The 24,344-nt window shown below is 57.3% G+C and overlaps 2 protein-coding genes and 2 long non-coding RNA genes across 10 annotated transcripts in view; 2 read left to right on the forward strand and 2 right to left on the reverse strand.

Moving 5' to 3' along the window:
- Positions 1 to 1,883, reverse strand: part of NUDCD3 (NudC domain containing 3) — a 62,336-nt gene extending 60,453 nt beyond the window's left edge. For all 3 annotated transcript variants that reach the window (XM_023250122.2, XM_023250121.2, XM_045052086.1), the window contains exon 1: positions 1,544 to 1,883. In XM_023250122.2, coding sequence (XP_023105890.1) covers positions 1,544 to 1,735 — 192 coding nt within the window. In that variant the 5' untranslated portion in view covers positions 1,736 to 1,883. The remainder of the gene's footprint in view (positions 1 to 1,543) is intronic.
- A 233-nt stretch (positions 1,884 to 2,116) lies between these two features.
- Positions 2,117 to 6,515, forward strand: LOC105260369. The gene is made up of 3 exons (XR_890034.4): positions 2,117 to 2,290; positions 4,137 to 4,317; positions 6,378 to 6,515. It is a non-coding gene; the product is annotated as an uncharacterized LOC105260369 (long non-coding RNA).
- On the reverse strand, positions 5,293 to 24,006 carry NPC1L1 (NPC1 like intracellular cholesterol transporter 1). 2 transcript variants are annotated; one of them, XM_003982593.5, is made up of 19 exons: positions 20,968 to 24,006; positions 18,617 to 20,145; positions 16,632 to 16,732; positions 15,981 to 16,153; positions 15,656 to 15,784; positions 15,190 to 15,372; positions 14,628 to 14,742; positions 14,394 to 14,521; positions 13,956 to 14,093; positions 13,745 to 13,834; positions 9,784 to 9,974; positions 9,545 to 9,669; positions 8,924 to 9,050; positions 8,783 to 8,838; positions 7,890 to 8,040; positions 7,548 to 7,779; positions 7,348 to 7,461; positions 7,103 to 7,265; positions 5,293 to 6,854 (listed from the first exon to the last, which is right to left on the reverse strand). In XM_003982593.5, exons 1-19 carry the CDS (start codon positions 21,019 to 21,021, stop codon positions 6,658 to 6,660), a joined length of 3,996 nt encoding a protein of 1,331 aa, XP_003982642.2. In that variant the 5' UTR covers positions 21,022 to 24,006; the 3' UTR covers positions 5,293 to 6,657. The 2 variants fall into 2 exon arrangements, with proteins under 2 accessions (XP_003982642.2, XP_019680746.2); XM_019825187.2 differs by lacking the exon at positions 13,745 to 13,834.
- LOC102899947 lies at positions 7,098 to 11,828 on the forward strand. Of its 4 annotated transcripts, none has more exons than XR_439752.4 (7): positions 7,098 to 7,238; positions 7,582 to 7,751; positions 8,330 to 8,433; positions 8,706 to 8,766; positions 9,492 to 9,662; positions 9,826 to 9,965; positions 10,306 to 11,828. It is a non-coding gene; the product is annotated as an uncharacterized LOC102899947 (long non-coding RNA). The 4 variants fall into 4 exon arrangements; XR_006594046.1 differs by having other exon boundaries at positions 9,586 to 9,662; XR_006594044.1 differs by lacking the exon at positions 8,706 to 8,766 and having other exon boundaries at positions 8,801 to 9,662.
- Positions 24,007 to 24,344: the final 338 nt, after the last annotated feature.

Genomic DNA, 24,344 nt, shown 5'->3' on the forward strand with positions numbered 1-24,344 from the left:
CCACTCTGGTTCCTCCATTCCGTGGTTCCAGAGCCTGCCAGCAGGGACTCCTGTCTGCAATCTCAATCCTAACTTGTCTGAAACTAAGCTTTTCCCCCTAAACTCAGGGGACAGTTCAATTAGTGCATGATTATTCCAAGTTTGAAACCACGGGTCATCTGTGACTCCTCCCTCCCCACCTCCTCTTCCTTACACTGCTCACCAGGTACGGACATACTTCATCCCTGTTACTAGAAAAATAAATTCCCTCTGCCCATTCGTGTGTGAGACAAGGGCAAAGACCCACCTTTCAGGATATTGGTACTAAACAAGGTTAACACCCAACACGCTAACCAGTACATACCCGCTGCTCATAAGTGTTCCTTTCTCCTCCACATCTTTTCTGCAAGCTACTGTCACCCCAAACAACAGTCTTCCCGCTCTACTATGTTAAGATCTGGACCCATAAAGATGAAGTTCCGAGTTCCAGCTCTACGATAAGTTCCATCCAATCACCTAACCTTGCCGAAGTGGCACCCTCATCTCACATAAAATTCAACCCTGTTTCCCTGGGGCTTGCATGAAAGTGATAAGCTACCCTTAGGAGTCTGCCAGAAACCATCTCTGACGGTCCTCTGATCACCCAGATGACACTCAGCCACCGAAGGCACGAGAAACAGCCTCAGTTCCGACCCAGAGTACCAACACCGCCGATTCATCTTCAGTAGTCACTCAAACACCCTAAGCTTTCGCTTCTGCACAGGAGCACCAAGAAAGTCACGGCCTGACCACTGGACACTCCACCGAGAAAGTAACGGCCTGACCACTCGCTCAGGCTGTACACAATCTGTAAAGCGCAGGGAGGTATTACCAGCATTTCCATCTACCCAGGCTCAACGCTTGGCTGAAGACCTGCTTCCAATCCCGTCAAAAACTCCACCTCCCCTACAAGACCTTTTTCCTGATTTCCACACCACGTCTCTGACCCCTTCCCGGCAATGGGCTTTATCACACAACCGGCCTCACACAGTTCTGTCCCTGTCTGTGCTCTGTCTCCCCGACAGGAAGGAAGACGTCGCAGGAGACTCGGAGCCGTGCACTCGGACTGTGCGCCTCCAATGCCTGCGGCAACTGCGGTGTAGCACCTGCTTACTACGGGGACGCTCCTGGGCACCCGGTCGACTTCGACGCCCGTCCAGCGCTCAGCGAGTTCGCCCCCACGTGAGAGGAGGACGGCGAACACGGCCTCGAACCGCCGACTCCGCGGCCCCCCTCCCGCCTCCACGCGTCGTGCCTGTGGGGCGCACAGGTGTCCCCGGGGCGTCCCGCTCGGCCCCCCTCCCTGCCGGGACGTCCTGGCACCTCCAAGCGCCCCGAACGCCGAGCCAGGCCCGCTCCCGCGGGACGGTAACTCGACACCCGAACGGCGCCTCGGCTTACTCGCAGGCGCGGCAGCGGGAGGCTGGTCCGGGGGGGGAGGGGGCGCCCAAGGGGAAACTGAGGCCGGGCTCCGCCGCCCCCACCCCCACCCGGCCCCGGGCCCGAGCCGCCCGCCGCGCGTTACCTGCAGGACCAGGGCCTGCGCCGCCCCGGGCGGGAAGCCCATTCGGTCGGACGGATGGCGCAGCAGGCGGTAGAAGTCGGTCTTGCGGTAGAGGAAGCCGAAGAGCACTCGCAGGAAGTCCTGGACGTTGCCCACGTGCTGCAGGATGCCCAGCAGGGCCTGGTCGTACAGCTCGGCCGCTCCGGGCTCCATGGCGTCGCCGGCCGGAGGGACTCTGCTCACTGCGGGCGCGGCCCGGACGCCGGCCCACGGCCACTTCCGGCACGCTGCGCTAACGGCTCCGCCGCCCGGCGCGACTTCCGGTCCGCGCTCGCTCCAGCCCCCCGCGGCCGGGCCGGGTCGGGCGGCAGCGGAGCGTCCCCGCCGAGGGCCCCGCCCCGCCTCCCGGCCGGCTCTCCCGGGAGGCCCCGCCAAGGGGCGGTCTTGGGCCCCGAAGTGGCTGCTAGGCGCGGTAAGGCCCGGGGCGGCGAGACCGAGAGCGCCCGGCAGCCATGTTGCAAGCGGGCGGAAGAGGTTCTGTTCCGGCAGCGTCACGTGATCCCCTGTGTCGTCACGAGGTGGGCGGGGCGCCGCCCTTCGCCAGCCGGGAGGCTGGCGGGTCGGCCTGGATGGGGCTGGCGATGTGTCAGGCTCCCAGTGACGTGCAGGCCGAGCGAGCGCGACGTGTGGACGCGAGTGTGGCAGAATCTGTGAACACGCGCGGCGTGCATCGTGTCCTCAGTGTCTGTCACTATAATCCTCATTCAGGTACCCGATAAACATACGCCAGAGGACTATCGAGTTAACCGAGTAACCAGTAATATGGTAAAGCCGGTCCCAAGAGTATTGGCAGGAAGTGGGTATTCGTAAACATTTCGAGGAAACTGAGTAAGATCGTTAGGATGGGTACAAAGCTGGCCGGTGTCCCGCAAAATAATAAAACCGTAGGTTACCTTTTCTACTGGATACAAATGATTTCCATGACAACTGGACTAAGGTCTACAAATGAACACCTATCTTCATAGTCAACGGGCTCCAATTAATTGTAAATAAAGTCAGAACCAGAACCAGATAAATCACCCTAGGGCAATGGTCCTGAAACCTCTTTGAGTCATTTACACTCCAGGGGAACCTGGGTGGCTCAGTCGGTTAAGCATACCACTGGATTTCAGCTCAGGTCATGATCTCACGGTTTGTGAGAGCCCACACTGACAGCGAGGACTCTCTCTCAAAATAAACTTTTAAACTTTTGGGATTCCCCCCCCCAAAATAAACTTAAAAAATTAAACATTTATTGAAGACTCCAAAGACCTTTGATGTGGGTTGTGCTTATAGTTACCATAGTGTGTTATCATTTTCCTAATGTTTATTTTTGAGAGAGAGAGAGGGAGAGAGATAATCTTAAGCAGGCTCCATGCTCAGCGCAGAGCCCAACTGGGGGCTTGATCACATGACCACGAGATCATGACCTGAGCTAAAATCAAATGAGTTGGACTTTTAATGGGCTAAGCCACCCGGGCACCCCCACATGTTAACAGTTTTGTGAGGAAATAATGTTCTTCAAAGCAATGAAGTGTAGCGAGAAGCGTAGCATAGTTTTACATTTCTGCAAATCTCTTTAATGTCTGGCTTAATTGAAGACACCAAGATTCTCACATCTTTTGCATGCACTGAATTGCAATATGTTGTTTTGATTGAAAAATACGAAGAAACCGAGTCTCACACAGATTGTAATTGGAAATGAGAGGAATATTTTAATTGTCTTTTCAAATAAAAGTATTTTTTTAAACCAAAATTGAACAGGTGGTAGTTTCTCAACAGTGGTAATACGGAATCTGAAACAATATCCATACCCATGGTATGTCCTGCACTTTGAATGGATCTTTTATATGCATGGTTTTGTAACACCAGACTGGAATGCAGAACGTGACAAAACAATCGAACTGTGTTACAAATGTAAGAAGCAGTGAGGAGGATGGTAGGAAAACACGCTGACCTAAGTGACTTTGGAAATGAATGGAGTCTAAGACAAAGGGCAAAAGTAATGAAAAAGGGCCGCTTCGCTCTACAGCTGTTTGCCATGGCAGTGTGGGCTGTCATCTCTAAAAACACTAAGCATATACAGTGGAAGGCAACAATTAGGCAGATCGAGTTGGGGGTAAAGCCAGGCTTCTTGCTGTTGGCAGAAGAGGTTACAGAGAAGCAAGGGAGAAGTCTAGAAGTATTCCTGAGGTGATGAATTCCCCCTGGAGGCATCGGCAGGAACTCCAATTTAGCTTAACACAGCTATAGATGGCTACATATAGGAATATTTCTAGAAATGTGTACATATAGGGGCGCCTGGGGGGCTCAGTCGCTTAAGTGTCCGACTTTGGCTCAGGTCATGCATGATCTTACCATTCGTGGGTTAGAGCCGAGCGTTGGGCTCTGTGCTGACAGCTCAGAGCCTGGAGCCTGCTTCGGATTCTGTGTCTCCCTCTCTCTCTGCCCCTGCCCCGCTCATACACTCACTCACTCTCTCTCTCAAAAGTAAACATTAAAAAAAAACTTTTTTTAAGAAATGTGTACATATATGTGTGGGTTCACACACACGTATATTTCCTTGTTGTCTCAGCTGAGAGAGCCCAACAGCAACAATGCCCCAGCAGCAAAGCACACATGGAACACCAGATCCTGGGTTCTAATCCCATCTCCAGTAGAAGGGCCAGGGCTCCTTGGAGAAATGACTGATTCTAGGACCGGGGCAGAAAATATACAAGCTGAGCCTGGACCAACTCATAGTGCCAGAAAGCAAGGTAAGTGCTCAAAATGGGAAAACCCTCCATGCTGGGGGTATGACAAGGGACAGGAGCCAACAGAAGGAGCCCCCTGGGGGGGGCGCCTGGGGGGCTCAGTTGGTAAAGCGTCCAATTCTTGGTTTTGGCTCCGGTCATGATCTCAGAGTTTTGTGGGTTCGAGCGCCGCATCAGGATCTGCACTGGCAGCACAGAGCCTGCTTGGGATCCTCTCTCCCTCTCTGCGTGCCCCTTCCCTGCTTGCGCTGTCTCTGTCTCTCTCAAATAAATAAATAAAACTGAAAAAAAAAAAAAAGCTCCCAATAGCCCAAGCTGGAGCGATCTGAGCAAGAAAATAAAGTAGTGGCATATTAGAACGCAAAGCACAAAAATGAATATCCACGAGTCCATACTGTATATGTCATAATAAATAAATAGATGCAGGAGAATAGACAATCTTTCTGTTAAGAAGAGTTCCAAATTTATGTAAATACTCCACCCTCCAGAAGGTGGGACGTAACTCCCCACTCCCTAAGTGTAGGCTGTGCAGAGTGACTTCCCTCCAAGATGCACAGCACGGACAGTGTGGACAGGGGCAAAGGATAACTGTGGAAGAGATGCCAGGCAGACATGACCTTGGCCAGATGAGGAGACTCAATGCCAATGGTGGGAAGTCATGGGGACAGCGTGCACTCTTTACGTGTGCCGAGAAGGGTGCTGCACCTCTGAGGTCTCCCTGCCAAAAACCCATAACCTTGGTCTAATCGGGAGAAAAACACCAGACAAATACCGTTAGAGGGATAGACATTCTACAAAATGCCCAACCAGTCCTCCTCGAAACCGTCAAGGTCATCAAAAACAAGTCTAACAAACTGTCACAGCCAAGAGCCTAAGGAGACGTAACAACTAAATGTCACATGCTCTCCTGGACAGGATCCTGGAACAGAAAAAGGGACACTAGATAAAAACTAAGGAAATCTAAATAAAAGACTTTAGTAGTAATTATCAATACTGGTTTATTAATTGTATATTGACAAATGTACCATACTAATATATTGATAGGGTAAACTGGACGTGAAGTATGCAGGAACTTTCTGTACTATCTTTGTAATTTTCCTGTAAATCTAAAACTATTCTAAAATTGTAAATAGGTTTCTTTTGAAAAATGTATTTAAAAATGATTATCACCCACAATGCTACCCTTTCCCCCAAAGAGCAAGTGGACATACAGTGTTGTTGGTACGGGGAGGGAGGCCCCTCACCGAGGCCAGCGGGTGGGGTGTGAATAGGGCAGCGCTTTCCAGAGGCAGCTGTGGGTCCCCTGCAGTCCCTCGGCGACACTGCCTCCAGGCAGCTCTCCCACACCTACAGACACATCAATGCCTGCTCAGCCTCACAGAGTTTCATCTTCTGCATCTGAGATCCCCTTGGTGTGATGAATTTCAGAATTTAGAAGGTTTTTAGGAAAGTAATTTGATGCTTACGCTGCCTTAGATATTATCCCCCATCAGGGCCCGGGGCCGCACACAGCACACAAAGTCACAAACGTGCCAAAATATCTGACTGCTCACATCAAGGAGACAAAGGGCGTAAGGACCCCAGTCGTAAAGGTGTAAATAAACACCTCTCATCTGGTCCAATGAGATTGTCCCAAATGTACAAGAGAAAAACAAACGCAGTTTTCAGAGATTTGGGGATTTGGAGATTCCACAGAAGTGATTGGCGCTGTACTGGAAAACAACTGGGACCAATCTGCCCACCAGCAGGGAACAGACAGAATCATGGTGTTCGTGGGGCCAGGCCGGCTCCGTCGGTGGAGCACCTGACTCTTGATCTCAGGGTTGTGAGTTCGAGCCCCACAGTGGGTGGAGGGATTAGAAATGAAACCTTTAAAAATAAAGCAATCGTGCTCATTCATGCAATGGAATAATCCAGGGCAGTCGCAGTGACTGGCCCACAGGGACCAACGTGAATAAATGCAAAATGCATGGGGCATGGGGGAAGCTAGTGAAGGGATGTGTCAAGTCATTTACGGCAGACGTTTAAACGTGGAATGATACTCTATCTCTGTTCACATATAGACACGGAATTAGAGTGTAAAAACCTGCTCCGGGAAGACATACGTCAACTTCAAGAGACAGGAACAGACCACACCCATGCTGCCACATGCCTCCTTCATCCTAATCTTGTCCTCCTGGGTCCCACCTGGTGGCCAGAGACCAACCACCCGCCTCGGGCACTCCCATGGCCACTGCCTCTCCTAGGCCCTGAGTGGGAGGACGGGTGAAGGGACCCCCATTAGGGAAGCTGCACAGCCCCAGGGGTCAGGGCTGGTGAGCCAGGACAGGAGCTCCGGCCTCCTCAGAACTCCTGCCCACCGCGGGACAGAGAACCGACAGCACCACCCATGCTCTTGGCAGGATGTTCAAAGCCATGGTTGATGTAGGTGCTGCTGGCTGTGGATGTCGGGGCCTGGTGGGTCGGGCAGGAGGCCACCCTGGCCCTGGCGGCCTCCTCCATCTTCTGCTCCAGCACTAGAGCCACATTGACATCGGGCCCTGCAGAGGAACAGCCCCAGAGGCCCAAGATCAGGGAGGCCACGTGCTGGGCAGGAGATGGTGCGGGGGTGGGGGAGGGCCCCCTGGGTTGGGACTGCTGGGAGTGGGAGTGGGGGCGGACCCTCTGGGTTGGGACTGCTGGGAGTGGGTGGGGGAGGGCCCCTGGGTTGGGACTGCTGGGAGCGGGTGGGGGAGGGGCCCTGCTGTGCTGCAGGCCAGCAGGTGCGGGAAGGCCTCTGGGCACTCACCCACGAAGCTGAGGACCACTGGCAGGAAGACCAGGCCGTGCAACAGGCCCAGCAGGGTGATGAGGAGGTTGAGGCGGAAGAAGAAGATCTGGATGAGCTGCGCCTTGGCCAGGCCCAGGACGAGGATGCCCGGCAGGTTGGTCATGGCCACGCCCGCGAACACCTGGGGGTCACAGGCCCCGTGAGACGGGGGGCACAGGGTGGGGGGGGACAGGAACTGCAGGGGGGGTGGCCGGCCCACTCACCGCGCTGCCCATGAAGATCGTGGCCTCCTTGGCCCTCTCTAGCCGGGTGAGCCGGGTGCTGATGGCAAAGGCGCGGGTGATGTGGGACACAAACTCCACGGAGATGCCCACCGCCTGGGGGCAGAGAGGGGCGTTAGGCATGCGAGGGCCAGGGCGTGGGGTCTGTGGAAGGAAGCAGAGTGTCCGGTGTGGCGCATTACCGTGACCAGGTTGATGAGGGACACGGCGTTGTAGCTGATGCCCCACAGGGCCATGAAGCCCACGGTGTCCACGAGGATCATGATGATGGAGAACAGGTTGAGGAGGCCGGAGCGCAGGTCCATGCCCAGCAGCAGGCAGCAGACAGCGAACGTGGGCAGCAGGCACATGGCAAGCATGAAGAGGCCTTCGGGGACCACCGTCAGGTACTGCTCGTAGAACACGTTGGTGATCCTGTGGGCGGGGCAGCGGAGCGCTGTCACCGCCGGGGGCGCGCCACTTCCCACCTCCGGCTCAGGCTCCAGGCTCCCCGGGGACCCTCCCACCCCTGCCACGGGCCTCACGTGTAGGGGAAGACCTCGAAGGCCGGATCAGTGCCCGGCACCTGCCGCAGGTGGGCGGTGATGTTGGCCGCCAGTGCGCGTGCCGCCCGCAGGGCCTCCGTGTAATCCTGTGAGTTCCGCAGCGGCTTGTGGTAGGCCATGAACCTCGAGGCTGCGCCCCCCGCGGGGCCAAGGAAGGTCAAGGTCACTGCAGGCACCCTCAAACCCCAGGGACACTTGGGGGATGGGGCTGGGCAGCCACCAGGATGGAATTCTTAACTTGTGAGTGAGGGGCCCTGCCTTTGGGGGTTGCACCCCTGTGGGAGGCCCGCCCGGCCTGACTGCCACGGGCACAGCCTAAAGACACCAGGATAAACCCAGATGCTGTTGTCCGGGGTTTCAAAACATGCATCGGATGTTTCAGATTAATTCAATTACTTTTTCGATGTGCGTTTTCCTAGAGGGAAGATCCAGAAAGGGAGACAAAACCCTGCAAGTAGTTCACCTGACAGGGCTGTGCTGTGGGTGACCCCTGGGCAGGTGCAATAGCCATTCGCTTAACCAGGTGACCGCCTCTGGGCATGATTTGTGCATGTGAGGAAGGGGTGTGGGTGGCTTGGTGCGGCACCAACTGGTGAGAGTCCGTGAATGTCTCACCGACTGAGGATTTGGGGCAGGGCGTGGGGGAGAAAAAAGCAGGGCACACAGGGGTGAAGTCTGAGAACGTGGGGCCGGGTAACACGACCTCTGAGGACAGGGCCAGGGTAGGCCAAAGCCCCCACGGAGGAGGGAGGAGAGAAGACTGGAGGCTGAGAGGCTCTTCCCCGGGGCTTGCAGGGACCCGCCCCCCGCGCCCGCCACTGCCCTGGGAGCAGCTGACTCTGGTCTTCCCTGCCAGGTGAGGTCACGCTTACCTAAAACTTGGTTACCAGGTCCCAAATCCACAGAGGTGCTATACGCTGCCAGTCCACTGCCAGAAAGTCAGAGCGAAGGCTTCATCAAGGCCATGGCCACACTTGGGGACCGTCCCCCGCCAGCACCCACCCCAGGCTTACCCTTTGGGACACTTGATGTTGGGTGGGTCCTCCAGGAACCAGGGCAGGTATTTGTGGAACTGGTCCACTGATGGCCGGACGGGGCCCAGAGTGAAGTTCACACAGCTCTTCAAGCAGGCCAGGGAGTCTGCAAAGAGAGCGGGGGCTCTGGGCAGAGGTGTCACCCCCCCTCTGGCTCCATTCCCACCAAGGTCCCCACATACTTCCACCACCCAACAGCCATGTAACACATGTGGTCCGGAGGGGTCTGCCCTTGTCTCTGTAGGACAGGGCTGTGGAAACTGCTGGCAGCTGTAGGCAGGTGAGGAAGAGATGTGCAGGGCAAAGAAACAACTCCCTTGGGCCTCCCCACTTCCCCTACAAGCGCAGCTGCTCTGGGACCAGAGCCACATGCTAACCTGGCCCTCCACCACCCACCACCCTCGAGTGTTGGTGTGCCCAGAGATCACCACTCAGGGGGCGCCTGCACAGTGGGGCGTGGTCACCCACACGTGTGCTCTGAGCCCACACCCCCACCCCAATCGACCCTGCAAGTGGGCCTCGCCAGTCCACTCCTCTCTTGCCTCAGTTTCCCCAAGCTGTGTTGGGTAGGCCATGAGCCCCCAGAGGCCCTGCACTCACTAACAGTCGAGGGGCAGAATTTGTCTTTGTTGGCACCAAAGGCATACAGGCGGCAGCAAGAGGACGGGGTCAGCCAGTCAATGAAGTCATCCACCCAGGAAGAGGCAGGGATGGCCAGGTAAGACCTGAGGGCACATGGAGAGGAGGCTGGGGTAGGGGGACCAGGTGGGCAGTTCTTCTGGTGGCCCCAAGGTACCGGGCTTCCTCGGAGAGTCAGGAGGGGGCAGCTGGCCACTCACTCGTCGGGGAACTCAGTGGCGAACTGTATCTTCTGGGTTAAGGAGAAGCTGTCGCATCCTGCGCTCGAGCAAATGGCATTCATTCCCGCCTCGCTGGAGAAGTTGTAGCCTCCAGTGGTGACGAAGTAGACTGGAGCCCCCACCTCAAAGTAGCGGTTCAGAAAGAGGAAATAGTCGAGCAGGTAGGAGTCCTGGAACAGAGGACGGCCAGTGAGGCTGGGGCCAGACTCACCCAGGGGCACACTCCAGCTGGTGCTCACGGAGGTCTGCCGCACACCCAGGGGCGCGATCCAGCTCATGCTCACAGAGGTCCGTACACACTCACAGAAGTGTGTGCAGGAGGTACACACATGGGCGCACCTGCTCATAGAGACGTGCTCACAGAGGTGCGTGTGCACATCGTATCCTAATCACCAGTACACACACAGAGCGACATACTCTGCCCCACGTGAATACACTCTGACAGGCGTACAAACATGCATGCACGTGTAACATGACCCCTTCCTATTATCTCCCTTCCAGCACAGCCCACAGGCGTGTGCACGTGGAGACAGGCGGTGTGTCAGGCACCTGCATGGCCTGTTCCTTTCTCCCAAAACCTCTGAGCGCTGGAAGAGAAGACGGAGTACGAGAAGCCAGGAGTCCACCCCCGCCCCCAACCTAGACACAACTGCACAACCCGTCTGATGGGGTCTGCAGCCCTGGGGGCAGTTGAGGGCTCGCAGCTTCCAGGGAAAGGCCTGGATGGTGAACTGTGCTTCGTGTCAACACCTTCAGCTCCCAGCACATGCAGGTGTCCCAGGGGCAGTTTGTATACCGCTTGCAGAGTCCAGCGTGGGACATAAGGACCCCACACTCTATACATGGCGGATTTGCGTTCTGATTGCCGGTCACTGAGTTTCTGATCTCGGTGGTACAGAGTCAGGCTGTACCGTGGTCTCCCCCGCCTCCAGCTGGCCTGACTGCCAGGATATTTAAATGGCAAGTGACTGGCTTATTTTCCGCTTCATGTTTCCCCTTTTTCTCCTTTGGGGAGCCAGCCATTTAAGGAATAGGACATTCAAACGCAAATACCGAAGTCACCGCACATTACCAGGGAAAGGCACAGGCTCATCAGACTTTAATTTTATACCACAGGCTAATCTCCCGGACACAGACACAGCAACGTCACATTTGGGGAAAAAAAAAAAAAAAGCAAACCTTAGAGAAGGGAGGAGAATCTGATCTTCAGAGTTACCATATGATACAACTCAACTGTGTGTTTTTCAACAACAACAAAAATCGCAAGACACACAAAGAATCAAAGTGTGGCCCATACCTAGGAACAAAAACTAATCAACAGATGATCTTGAGAAAGAACAGACAGAATCAGACAGAAACTTTAAAACATCTGTCTTGGGAATGCTTACAGAGCTAAAATAAGATGCGGACAAAGTCAAGAAAAGAAAGTATGGACAAAGTGGAAAGACCACCAAATAGAAGACATAAAACGGAGACCAGGAACAAATTCCAGAGCTGAAGAGAAGGAGAAATACAGGAAAAATTCTGTTCATAGATGACATGATGGTATGTATATAAAACTAACATTCCACCAAAAAACCCCTTAAAACTGGTAAAGAAATTCAGCAAAGTGGCAAGTTACGAGATCAACACGCAAGAATCAGTTTCATTTCTATACGCAAACAATGAATAACCCAAAAAGGAAGCCAAGGGAAGTGCAGTTATAAGAGCATAAAGCGAATAAAATACTTAGGGATTAACTTTACTGAGGGTGTGAAAGACCCGCATGCTGACAGCCATGCCATATCTCAGAAAGAAATTAAGACACAAATAAATGGGGAGATGCCTGTGCCCACAAGCTGGGAGGATGAATATTATCCAGGCCACCAAGGAGCCTCCAGCTTCATTCAGTGTGATGCTATCAAGATCCCAATGACGTTTCTTACAGAAATAGAAAAATTCATCTTAAAATTCGTAAAGGACTCCAAAGAGCCAAAATAATCTTTAAAAAGAATAAAAGTTGGAGGATTCACATTTCCTGATCTCAAAACTGACCACAAAAGCACAGTAATCTAAGCAGTGAGGTGCTGGCATAAAGACAGACACACAGACCGATGGGACAGAAGACAGCCCAGATGTAAACCCTTGCGTGTATGGCGACATAGACTCTGACAAGGGTGCCAAGACCATTCTGTGGGGAAGGGGAGTCTCTTCAACGCTTGCTGCTGGGGACACGGGACGTCTACACACAAAAGAATGAAGTTGGACCTTCAAAAATATACATAACTATGCACAAAAATTAACTCCAACGGACCCAACACTTAAGGGCTGAATTTGTAACTCCCGGAGAGGAAAGCACAGGGGAAACCTTCCAGATACTGGGTTTGGTGATTATTTCTTGAATGACCCCAGAAGCCTAGGTAACAAATGGAAAAATAGGCAACTTGGAATTGATGAAAACTTTAAAAAGTTTTTTAAAAGGTTTTATTTTTAAGTAATCGCTACTCCCAGCACAGGGCCTGAACTCACAACCCCGAGATCAAGAGTTGCACACTCCGACTGGGCCAGCCAGGTGCTGTGAGAATTGAAAACTTCTGTTCATCAAAAGACATTTCTGATAGAGTAGAAAGGCAACCAACAGAAGTGGAAAAGACATTTGCCAATCATGTATCTGATTAAAAATACTCAGAATATCTAGAGAATTCCCAAAACTGAGCAAAGAGACAAACAAACAAAAACAACCAATCTGATAAAAAATGAACAAAAGACTTAAACACACATTTCTCCAAAGAAGACACACAAATAGCCAATAAACATATGGAAAGATGCTCAGCATCACTGATTATCTGGGAAATGTAAATCAAAACCTCAGTGAGATGCCCCTTCACACCGGGCAGGATGGTACTATCAAAAGGGGGGGTGGGGGTGCCTAGGTGGCTCAGTCGGTTAAGTGTCTGACTTCAGCTCGGGTCATGATCTCACAGTTGGTGGGTTCGAGCCCTTCGTCAGGCTGTGCTGACAGCTCGGAGCCTGAAGCCTGCTTCGGATTCTGTCTCCCTCTCTCTGTGCCCCTCCCCTGCTCGTGCTCTTTCTCTCTCTCAAAATAAATAAATAAAGTTAAAAATAAATTACAGTTAGCGTTATCACGTGGCCCAGCAGTTCCCCCTCTGGGAACACACCCGGAAGAATGGAATGCAGGTTTGGAGAGAGATCTCTGTGCACCTGCGTCTGCAGCAGCCTCATTACAAATGCTGAGACAGGAAGGAAGCCTTGTGCAGAGACAAGGGATAAAGACAATGCAGAGTGTGTGTGTGTGCGCGCGCGCGCGCGCGCGCGCACACACACGAATGTGTGAGCATCGTCAGCCTTGACAGGAAAGGAAAGGACGCTCTGACACCGGAGAACCTGACGCCAAGTGGAAGGAGCCAGACACAGAAGGACACGCACTGAAGGGGGGGGGGGGTCCTGAGAGGGGTCCAGTCCACAGAGACAGAGGACACGGTGGGTACCAGGGTGGGTAGGGCAGGGGGAGTCGGTGCGGTCACCCTCGTTGCCATCCTCCTCAGATCCTTCGCATGCCTCTCTTCCACTCACGAGGCCATCTGGCCCCTCCAGCCATGGAGGTCTTACCTTCCACAGAGCTCCTGACCTTCCGTGTCTCCCGGGCCCAAGGAGGTGGTGTGCCAGCACAGGGCAGGCATGAGGTGAGCCGTCAGTCACTCTGCCTGGATGCTCGCCCCACACGGCCAGCCCCCCATGGCCTGCTTCTGCCTCCCAGGAGTCTTGGGGCTGGCACCGCCCCTGTGCATCCACACACCGGCTCAGCTGCTCTCCCGGGTCCCCGTCGTGAACAGCCCCACACTGCCTACCAGGTCCCCCTGCCCACACCTGGCCCCCGGGGGTGTGCCCTGTCCCCCCTGAACCCTGGGCCACCGAGCGGAGGTCACAGGGCACAGCTCACCTTGGGAAGGGCCAGCTCCTGATCCAGCCCCACACTGGCCTGGCACATGAGGTACAGCCCGGCTCCAAACAGGCCCGTGAACAGCAGCAGCTGTGGGGGGGGCGGGGGGCAGGGGGGGCACTCTGGACCTGGGCCGATGGCGTCCCAACCACCCCGCACACGGGCGAGCTCGAGGTCCCTGCGGGCAGGCAGACCCTCCCGCTCCACTCACCACAACCACACGTGTGACCCGGTGCAGCAGGAGTGGGACGTAGACCTTGCGGAAGAATCGCAGCAGGAGCCCCTCGCTTTGGCCCGGGGGGGGCAGCTCCCGAGCGCCAGCACAGCAGCACACATCCATCCTGGAGGCCTGCAGGGGCGCAGGGTGGGGGGACATGCCAGCGTGCTGTGTTCTCAACTTTTACTTTCCACGGTGATGAAACACCGCCACACTTTGCACTGTCCCTCTCAACATCTCACTTCTAGCTTTTCTTGGCCCTTTGTACCTTGCAGATTTGATCCTATTCCCTAAGTTATCAAACCAAACTTGCTTCTCCGTGGGGTCCTAGGGACTGCGTGGCCCGCACAGCCCCACATGCCGTCCCTGCACCCAGCCCCGCTCTGTGAGCCAGCTCTGCCGGGCGGGTCCCGGGTCCTGCCCCAGCCCTACCTCCTGCCGCCTACTGTCCAGGGACAGCAGGGCCACGAAGGCTGACACCTGCAGCAGAAAGTCCAGGATGACAGCCAAGCCGGAGGTCAGGGCGAAGGTCCTCACCGCTGGCATGGGGGTCAGGGCCCCTGGGGGTGCAGGGGTAAATCTCAGGGCGCGGCATCTGCTGCCACAGTAGAGGGAAGGGGCTGCCCACAGGCACCACCCCGGTGGGGAGGGGCTGCCCAGCCTCACCGAGAAAGAAGCAGATGGCCTCAGACAGGCTGCAGAGCAGCATGCTGGGGGCCACCCTGCCCAGTGCGCGGCCGATGTGGTCCTCTCGCCGCTCTCCAGGCCTCCGCGGCAGCCTCTGTGTGGGGACACCAGGGACAGCGTCCAGGGCCAGCAGGGAGGGCACAGCCCTGGCAGGAAGGCCCCACCCCAGTGAGGAGCAGACCCCGCGAACACCCTGCTTCTCAGGGTCTGGCCGGGAGACGTGCTTGGCGTGTTCCAGGCCATGCACGGCACACTCCTTCCAATACATCCCTGGGGCCCTAAAAGTGCACCAGTGGGAGAGGCTAAATCCACGGGGATTGCATGTCCGTGGACTGCTACAGAGGAGGCCGAGTAGTGCCGCATGACGTTCAGCACAGGGCAAGGAGGCACACGTGGTAGGAATGCACGTGTGTGCAAGATACAGGATGCTCCGTTTTGCACAGACTGTGGACACGAATGCTGGTGCAGAAGAGGAGTGCGCCAGAGGCCCAAACCCGTACAGGGCTGGGTCTGCGAGAAGAAGAGAGCCCCGCCCTCTCACCTGGTACTCGAGCACTAGGATAAAGATGTTGTCAGCACCCACGGCCAGCACCAAGAAAGGCACCACCTGCAGGATCACCAGGGAGGAGGGGACGCCCAGGTACGAGAAGCAGCCCATGGCTGCAGTGACTGCTCCCAGCACCACGGCCACGCCGCCCAGGCCCAGCGTGGCCTTGGCATCCACCTGCAATGGAGCGGGGTTCAGTCTCCTCAGCTGCCCCAGGTGCCCCCCACCCCGAGCTGGAGAAGGGTGGCAGGCCTGGGGCAGGCGTGCTGGGGGTCTCTGCGTTCCCGCATCCCCCAGCACAGGTCCTGCTCCAGGAGGATGGGAATCGATCATGAGGCCTTTTGAGCAGAAGTATCACTCCTTGGGGAGCCACTGCAGGGATGTCTACAGGTTGCTCTGTGGAAGGTTCTGGATGCCCCGACAGGCAAGCCCACCCCACTGGGCTCCTCCATATCCTTACCGCCACCCGGCGCCAGCTGGAGTAGCTGCCCAGGGCCAGGGAGATGTACAGGAAGATGACAATGTAGCTGACCCCGAAGACCGGCAGGTCCTGGGCCGTGGTGCGATTGATCTCGTCCTCCAGGGAGCGCTGTGGATGCACACCCCCCAGCCCCGCTGACCTGAAGGCTCCGTGAGCCCAGCCAGGCCGCTGGGTCCTGTCTTCCTCGTGGGCAGCTGCAGGCCCAGGGTCGCCCGGGGTGAGGGGGTCCAGGAGGGGGACACGGTGACCCACCAAAGCCACCTGGGTCTCCCGCCCCTCCAGAGGCAGGGAGCCTGAAGCCTACCTCCGCCATGAATGTGACCTGGAACCTGCCGGCTGTCCGCTGCTGGAAAGCTCTCATCGTCTCCAAGAAGGCCCCCTCCCAGAGCTTTGCCTGTGCCAGCCGGGAGTCCCGAGGGGCGTAGTTGTTAAGGGAGAAGGTCATGATCAGGGCCTCTGCCTCAGAGTAGTCTTTCCCTGGGATAAGAAATGTTCAGCCACCCTCCTTCCTCACCCCTGCTCCCCTCCCCACTCCAGCCTCACCCCTGCTCACCTCCCTCCCTCTGGCCTCACCTCTGCTCACTCCAGCTCCATTCCCCCACTCCAGCCTCACCCCTGCTCCCCTTCCCCCTCCAGCCTCACCCCTGCCCGCCCCCCGCCTCTAGCAGCACCCCTTCGTCCCTCCCCAACCGTCCATATCCAAGTCATTGTCTTACCCTTCCACCCCACTTCCCTCTTTTAGCCAAGGGCAAGCCTGTGAACTCAGGCACAGAACCAGAGGGCCTGAGCAGGCTGGGAGAAGATGAAAAAGGTAGCAGTCCTTTGGCCCCAGCCAGCCCCCCACAAGCCTGGCCACCCCAGGCAGTGAGAGCCCATCAGTATTCCCACCCTCCCACCCACCGTCCCTGCCCCATATTGCCTCCTTGCTGGCCTTCCCCAGAGCCACCCGGCTTACCTCTGTAGCCCCCCACAGCAAGAAAAGGGAAGACAGGGCCCCCGTAGTCAGCCATGCAGCTCAGGGCTAGGGCTGTGCCGTCCTTGAAGGTGAGAGGGGCACTGGGGGGAGAAGGAAGGACCTTTCCTGGCCCCGTGCCCATTGCCAGCCCCAGACTGCCAGCACTGTCCCCTGACCCATGGTCAGAACCACTTTTCCCCCCAAAATTTCCCTCAGCCCGACCCAGAGTGGAGCAGAGCTCTGTGACCAGGGCTGTGTGAGCTCTCCCTTCACACCTGCTGACTCTGCAGGCTCGAGACCACATCCCAGACAAGGCAGGTCCATGAGCGTCACACACGTGGACTGCCGGGGGTCACCAGGACTTAGCCCTGGGAATTTGGCACAAGCTCCACTCCTACAAGACAGCCTCGCAGTGTTCAGCCTGTCCCCCCGCCAGCCTGGAACCCCCAGGCCCTGAGACCAGATCTTCCTTTCTGTGCACAAATTACTAACCCAGACCCCTTGGACATGTCTCTACTGAGCCTTCCTGCAAGTGCGTGTCAGATACCCTGACAAAGTGGTCTTTGTGAGTGAGCACGTGGGTCACCAGCTATCCTGGGCATGCCGGTTGCTATGTGACCTTGAGCAGCTCACCACACCCCTGGCCCTCAGTTTTCCTGTCTCTGGAATGGAGATAATCAGACCACCCCAGAGATGTTGTGAACATCCAAAATCAAAATAATGCCAACACAAGGACTGGACCTGGGGACAGAGCTCCTTCCCTGACTCGCCAGTTCTGAGCACCAGCCAGGACCAAGACACCAGTTTTGGGAAGCAGCCCGAGGGGTGGAACCCTGGGTCCCTCACCTAATCCAGTGGTTCTCAGTGCAGTGTCAGGACCCGGGAGTCTTAGACACCCTTTCGAGGGTCTGCAAGGTCAAAACCAATCTCATAATAATATAAGATGCTTTCCGCCTTTTCCCCTTCATTTGCCATCGGGTATAAGGGATAGAGACAGTCTGCTGATGTGCCTTCAGAGTCCATATCGCAACTAACATTTAGGAAAAACCACATGCTGAGTTTGGGTGTATATCAAAGAAAACCGCCAAGTACGTGGGGAGGCTCTCACGACACTCCCCCCTCATCCAGCCACATGGGCGTGACGTCAGAGATTCTTACTACGGCCCCAGCCAGCAGACCACACGCAGAAGCCAGAAGCCAGCTATCCCCCATTAAACAAGACAACAAAGAGATCTGTAAAGATGTAAAACAATGTCACTCTTATCACTGACTCTTCTTGTTTGGAAAATAGTTATTTTGTATAAAAGTATGCTATTCATGTTGACATGTAATGGGGCTTGTTACTGTCGTCTCATCATGTGGTGGATGTCAGTAGACATAGCCTCTACCTGGGCCAGAGCAAACCGGGGTATTCGGTCTCTTGTGACAGTGTCAGCAGGCCCAGACCAGGCATTGTGGACCTCTGCACACTATAATCTCAGGGAGCCTTGGCCACTGCCCGCCCACCCGTTGCCCTCCTGGGTGAGCCTTCACTCTCAACCCCAAGGCCCAGCAGTCTCACTGCTGTCTCATTTGCAGCACAGCAGAGTGGAGGCAGCTGGGGACCAGACCCCAAGATTACCACGGTGTGTGGCTGCACCCTGCACAGGGGCACCCAGCCCCTGCTGGGTGACCCTGCAGTGCTGGGGGCCTGCATGGACGCACACACATCACATCGCTCCATCACACTCAAAGAAAGAACAGCAAGGAGGCAACTGCTCTGTCTGAGCGGGGTCAGAACCAGGGAGGCCATGATGGCCACACGCAAACCCACGCCAGCCAGTGGGAGCCACGGCGGGGGTGGCAGGGAGGAGTGTGGAGAGGAAGGGTGTGTTGCAGCCCCTGAGACAGAGACGCGGGGCCACACAGGACCCCAGGGGCCGGGCCAAGCCCCGCTGCACCTGGCAGTCCCCCTCCCTCCCCAGGGCCAGCCGGCAAGGACTCACTTAGCACAGTAGAGAAAGTGGTCCCTCCAGTCCACTTGAGAGGTCTGCCCGGTCAGCGTCTGGTTGGCCGTGAGCAGCAGGCGCGTGCGATTGTTCTGGAAATACTGCAAGAGGCTGTTGACGCAACAGTCGGAGAGGCTGGTGTTGTGTGGGTTGAGGGGCGCGAAGCACACGTCCTGCAGCGACACATTGCGCTGCTCCTCGGGTGACCACACCTGCAGGTGTCGCAGCGTCTCCTGCAGCTCCAGCACCTCCAGCAGGACGTCGGGGGCCAGAACCCCACTGAAGTTCTTGGGCCCCAGCAGCAGGGAGTTGTAGCTGGAGCCAGGCCGTGTGGGTGCCGTCAGGATCACCTGGTTGGTCCGCAAGAAGGGGCCGAAATGCTGGTCATGAAACTCCTTCTCTCTCCGGGCCTGGCTGCTGGGGGCCGACCACAGCTCCACGGGGTCCGTGGTCAGCTCCATGAAGGCCAGGCCTCCTGAAAAGGCCACCACCACGGCGATGGACACCAGCAGGATGCTCAACGGCCACGAGGCCACCCACGTGCCCCAGCCCTGGAAGCACCGGCTGAGGAGGCTATGCGTGGACAGGCTCAGTTTGTCGGAGAGGCTGGTGCCCACCGTGGGGTCCCGCATCTTGCCCTTGCCCCAGCGGGAGGCCAGGCGGGGCCCCACCAGGAAGGCGGTAAGTACAGCAAAGGCCGAACAGAGGGTGATGATGAGGGCCAGCCCGCCTGCCATCCGGCCCATGTAGAAGGTGGCGTCCAGGGCCTGGGGCCGGGCGATCGCGGGGCACGAGGCGGCGCAGTCTTGGCAGGAGCAGGCGGCTGCGCCGTCTGCCTGGGACTCGTTGCACGGTGCCACCTCCCCGTTCAGAAGCTGCACCCCACTCCCCGGCGTCTGACCAGGCTCCAAGAGGTAGAAGGTGATGTCCAGGGGGGCCAGGCCATTTCCTGTGTCCCCCTGGAAGTTGAGCCAGCGCTGAGCGTTGCAGAGGGCGGAGCCATAAACGCCACACATGGTGCCCACAGCCAGCGTGGCCGCCGCAGGGACACGCACCCGGCTGCATGAGTCGTAGGTCCGCCTGGCGAAGCTGCTCTGGTAGAAGGCCTCGTAGGCCACTACAGCCGGCGGCCGGCCGTCCCCGCGCCGGGCCACACGCGTCACGTTGACGAACAGGCTCTGGTTGGGGCTGCAGGTGTTGTGGCAGTGCAGGCTCACGAAGTTGTCGGTGCAGGCGGGGCAGCGTGCGAGGAGCGCCTTGGTGACCGCCAGGCTCGCCTCCAGGGACACCAGCTGCTTGGCGGAGCAGCAAGCGTAGGTGGTGTCGGGGCCAGCGTACAGGCGGGGGCAGATGCGCCGCAGGAGGGCCAGGTGCTCGCCGGCCAGGAGGCGGGCGGGTGTGTTGGACAGGCAGGACACGTTGGCCAGGGGAGCCAGGCCTCCGGACAGCTCTGGGTTCTTGCCACACTCGTCGTAGAAGGCGCAGTAGCCAGACCGGTGGATGGGTGTGTACAGCTCGGCCCGGGCCTACGGCGGGATGCCATCACCATGGGGCCCAGCGCCACTCACAGCGGATGGCCTCGGGGCAGGGGCGGGCATGGGGTGCACAGCCTGGGGACCTGGGGAGGGACGGGCGCTCCCGCAGTTTTCGGGGCGTGACGACTGGACAAGCCAGGCCTGTGTCCCAAGTGATGGGGTTACTGAGGAGAGGGAGGTGGCCGGCAGACCTGCATTTAGCAAGGTCATGCCGGAGGGTGAGGAAACAGGTGGGGAGAACGGCGGAGCGGGGCGGGGACACCCTTGGAGGCTGCCACCTAGTCCTGCTGAGAAACGGCAGCCACGACAGGTTGGGGGGCTGCAGGCTGCATCTGGGGGCCCAGGGCCCCTCTGGGAGATTCTGTGCAGACCTTCCCTCACCTGCTTGGGGCTGACAGCCTTCAGCCGCCCCCCCCCAGACGTGCCACAGCCCAGGAACTCCTCCCCACCTAGCGTTCAACCCTCATTGGGTGATTCCCATGCACCCCGAGCCCACCCCAAAGGCATCCCACGATGGGACCCTCCTTCGTCCCTCCACTGGCCACCTGAGGCCAGGACATCCGCGGGCACCAGGGATGGGAGGCACACAGGCACCTCCCATCCCCAGCACTCGTGTCCACCTCACCCTATGACCCTGAGCCATAGGCCACCCAGGACCCCCGCCCACACTCCTCTTTTGGGGCGTCTGGGGTCCCTCATCTATCCACAGACCAGCCCCTCAGAGTCAGGCCCTCCTCACTGCGGCCAAGCAGCCCCCTGCCCGACGGTTCTGCGGGCAGCAGTGGAGGGGTGACCACTGGCACCGGGACTCACCGAGTGCAGGAGCAGGGCCCATAGCAGCCAGCCCCTCAGTCCGGCCTCCGCCATCGTGGTTCTGGGAAGGCGTCTAGGGGAGAGGGGCCAGGCCACGGGGACAGCTGAGGGCTGGCTCCTGGGGACACACAGTGCCGGTCCAGGCAGCACATACACTTAACCCGGGGGTGCTCAGCAAGGCAGCGTCCCCATTGGGGAGGGCCTGACCTGACTGGTCGGGGACCAATGGGGCTGAGCCCCACAGCTCCCAGCTGGTTAATGATCCACCTTCTCCTGCCCTCCCACCTGAGTCCCACCCTCTCCACGAGCCTCCCGGGGAGGCGCTGGGGTCTCCCCTTCATCCGCTTCCCAAAGCAAGGACTGGCCCCCAGAACCCCTGCTCGCCACAGCCTGCCCCCCCTCACCCAGCCCAGCCCAGAGCCCCTCTCTCTCAGCCCCCTCCTGGGAGCCAGCCAGCTCCGGCTGGGACACACCTTTGCACTGTCAAGCTTAGCAACAGTTAATTAATATTAACAGCCTGATAACAGAGGGGACTGTTATGGGTGGAGTGACCAGTGACAAAGCCCCCTCTGGGTGGAGGGGGCAGACCATCTCCCGAGGGGTCTGACAGTCCTAGAGGTCCCAGATGTGACAGCCACAGCCCTCCTCTGCCTGCCCGGCTCTCCCATCTCGTCCCCCTCTCTACTGTCCCTACAGGGGCAGAGTGTCAGCGGGAGCCCCGGGTGTGCAGCAGACACCTTCTCTCCCTCCCCCGGGCTCTCCCTATCACCAGATGGGCCAGACCTTGGCCCCCATGCCAAGGCTGAGCTGATAAGGGAGCCTGTGGGGAGCGACTCCTGTCGCCCGCCCGCCTCCGCACAGCAGGAAGGAAACGTATTTCATGGACCCTGGCCTGACTCAGAGGAGCCACGCAAGCCAACAAGCCAGACAAGCTGAGGGGGCTCAGGCCCCTCCCCAGGCCCTGAGTCAGCCACAGGTTGGGGAAGAATCTGGCCCAGCCTGGGGCTGTGCTGGCTGCCGGCCGCCATCCAGTTCCCTGTGGGCCCAGCCCCCTGTACACCTGCTGCCAGATGCTGAGACCCCAGCCCCACTTGGGGTCTCTGTCCCTGCTCCTGCGTACCCTCCCCAAGAAGCCCACCCGAGACAGGGATTTCCCTGCAAATAGTTTACTGAGAGGTGACCCCACATGGCACCAGCAGGGACGGGGAAAGGGCAGGAAGCCACATGGGCACCCCGGGGCTTGCCAGGGACTCCTGGAGACTGTGGGGCACATACCGCATCTCCTCCAGTGGCCGGTTGGGGACCTGTGACAGCTTTAGCCCCAGGCTTCTCTGGTGTGTGGAGCCACTGCCCCCTTAGTCCTAGTTGTGTCCCAGCAGAGGCTGGCAGATGGAGGCCCCCAGAGACGGAAGAGCCATGCAGAAATGAAGGAGGCTCGCAGAGGCAGTGGGGTGGGGGGGAGGCCCACAGAGGCAGGGGGCAGGGAAGGGGTAGGCCCAAAGAGACAGAGCCCAGATGCGTGGTCTGGGATCTTCCCTGAAACACACCCAGGGTGAAAGCAGACCTGGGCTCTGAGCAGATGAACTTGATCTCCACAATCCCACCTCGGCATCTCTGAGGTCACACTGCCACCCAGATCTGAGTTGTGAGTGTGTATGTTCGCTCTTGACTGCCACTCTTTCTTCTTTGAGCACACATCCCCCACACCTCCTTCCCTCTGATCAGCGCATTCCCTCTGGCTTGTGTCCTACAGAGTGACAGATCCAGTCTCCAGGAGCCGGAGGCTGGGCATCCCATTAGTTTTGGGTTAATGTCTTCATGCCCAACTCTATTTTCCTTGACTCCACATTGATGTAAACCGAGACCCTAGAGATGAGGCTAGTGCGCCAGCGTAGCAGGTGCGTGCTAAGTGCATGGCCCAGGAGCTCTTCCCGTGCACTAATCTAGAACACGTCGAGTGATTACCACACTCTTGCTTCATAGTATGCAGTTTAGGGCTCAGATGACTGAACCCCCAGGACTGAAATGCTTCCCACAGACGCCAGCAACCCAGTCAGCGGCCTCACCTTCACCGTCTATTGCATGTTGTCAGACTTGACAAACAGAGTCAGTAAGATGACACCTCGTTTCCCGCTCTCCTTTGTTTCCAGGGAGAGGGGTGTGCCTGCTCAGGCTGGACAGGAGTGAATGGGGCAACAGGGGTGGGAGGTGCCAGCTGCCTGCAGGGAAGCCTCACGGGGTCGGGTCTGGTGGATGCCTGGCAGTCCGTCCCAGTCCTGCACTGCTGGCTTGCTGCAAGGTCCAGGGGTGAGGCTGTGACGCTCAGCCAGCCTTTGGCTGGGGCCATGGCACCTGGCTGGGTGTGTGTGCCGTGCACTGACCAGCCCACATGGTGGCCAGCCTGCAGGGGAAGACCAGGGGTCCGGTCACCTCGGGGCAGCCTTCATCTTCCCTGTTGTCCAAACCCTGCCACTATTTGCTAAGGACTGTGTCCTCTGCTCTCCCAGGCTCCTCTGTAGCTGGCAGTGGCCCTGGGACCTGATTCTGGCCCACGTGAAGGTCTTTTCTTTTTACATAGGTGTCATTTTCTTTGAGCAGTCTCATGTTTGCAAATAAAAAAAGTGAGCAGAAAGTACAGGAGCTCCTGTAGACCCATCACTTCCCCACAGCCCGTTACTCTTACATTTGTGGGGCACATCCGCCGCAATTGATTACCCCATAGCGACATGTTATCAACTCAAGCCCGTGGCTTACGTTAGAGTTGGCTCTTGTCTCAATACTCTGGGGGATGTTACAGATACGCAGTGAAATGGGACCACTATCCTATCATACAGAATAGTCTCTCTGCCCAAAAACCCCATGCTCCACCTGTTACTCGCCCTTCAAACCCCCCACAGCCACAGTTCTTTGCACAGATGCTATTCTGCATGGCAAAAGACACATAGCCTGGGGGCGCCTGGGGGACTCAGTCAGTTGAGCGTCCGACTTCAGCTCAGGTCATGATCTCGCAGTTCCTGAGTTCGAGCCCCGAGTCGGGCCCTGTGCTGACAGCTCAGAGCCTGGAGCCTGCTTCAGATTCTGTGTCTCCCTCTCTCTCTGCCCCTCCCCTGCTCATGCTCCGTGTGTCTCTCTCAAAAATAAACATTTTTTAAAAACTTAAAAACAAAAGGCACATAACACAAACATTCCTGTCTTACCCATCTATAAGCACACAGTTCAGTGTATTACGTATGTGCGCTCCATTGTGCAGCCACTGACGTCGTCCATCCTGTGAATATGAACTCCTGTCCCTGCCAAACCCCGACTCCCCCAGCCCCTGGCGACTGCTGTTCTGCTTTCTATCTGTCCGATTTTGGCCACTGCATGCACCTCACATG

Source organism: Felis catus, chromosome A2, assembly GCF_018350175.1.
Source record: "Felis catus isolate Fca126 chromosome A2, F.catus_Fca126_mat1.0, whole genome shotgun sequence".
NCBI lineage: Eukaryota > Metazoa > Chordata > Mammalia > Carnivora > Felidae > Felis > Felis catus.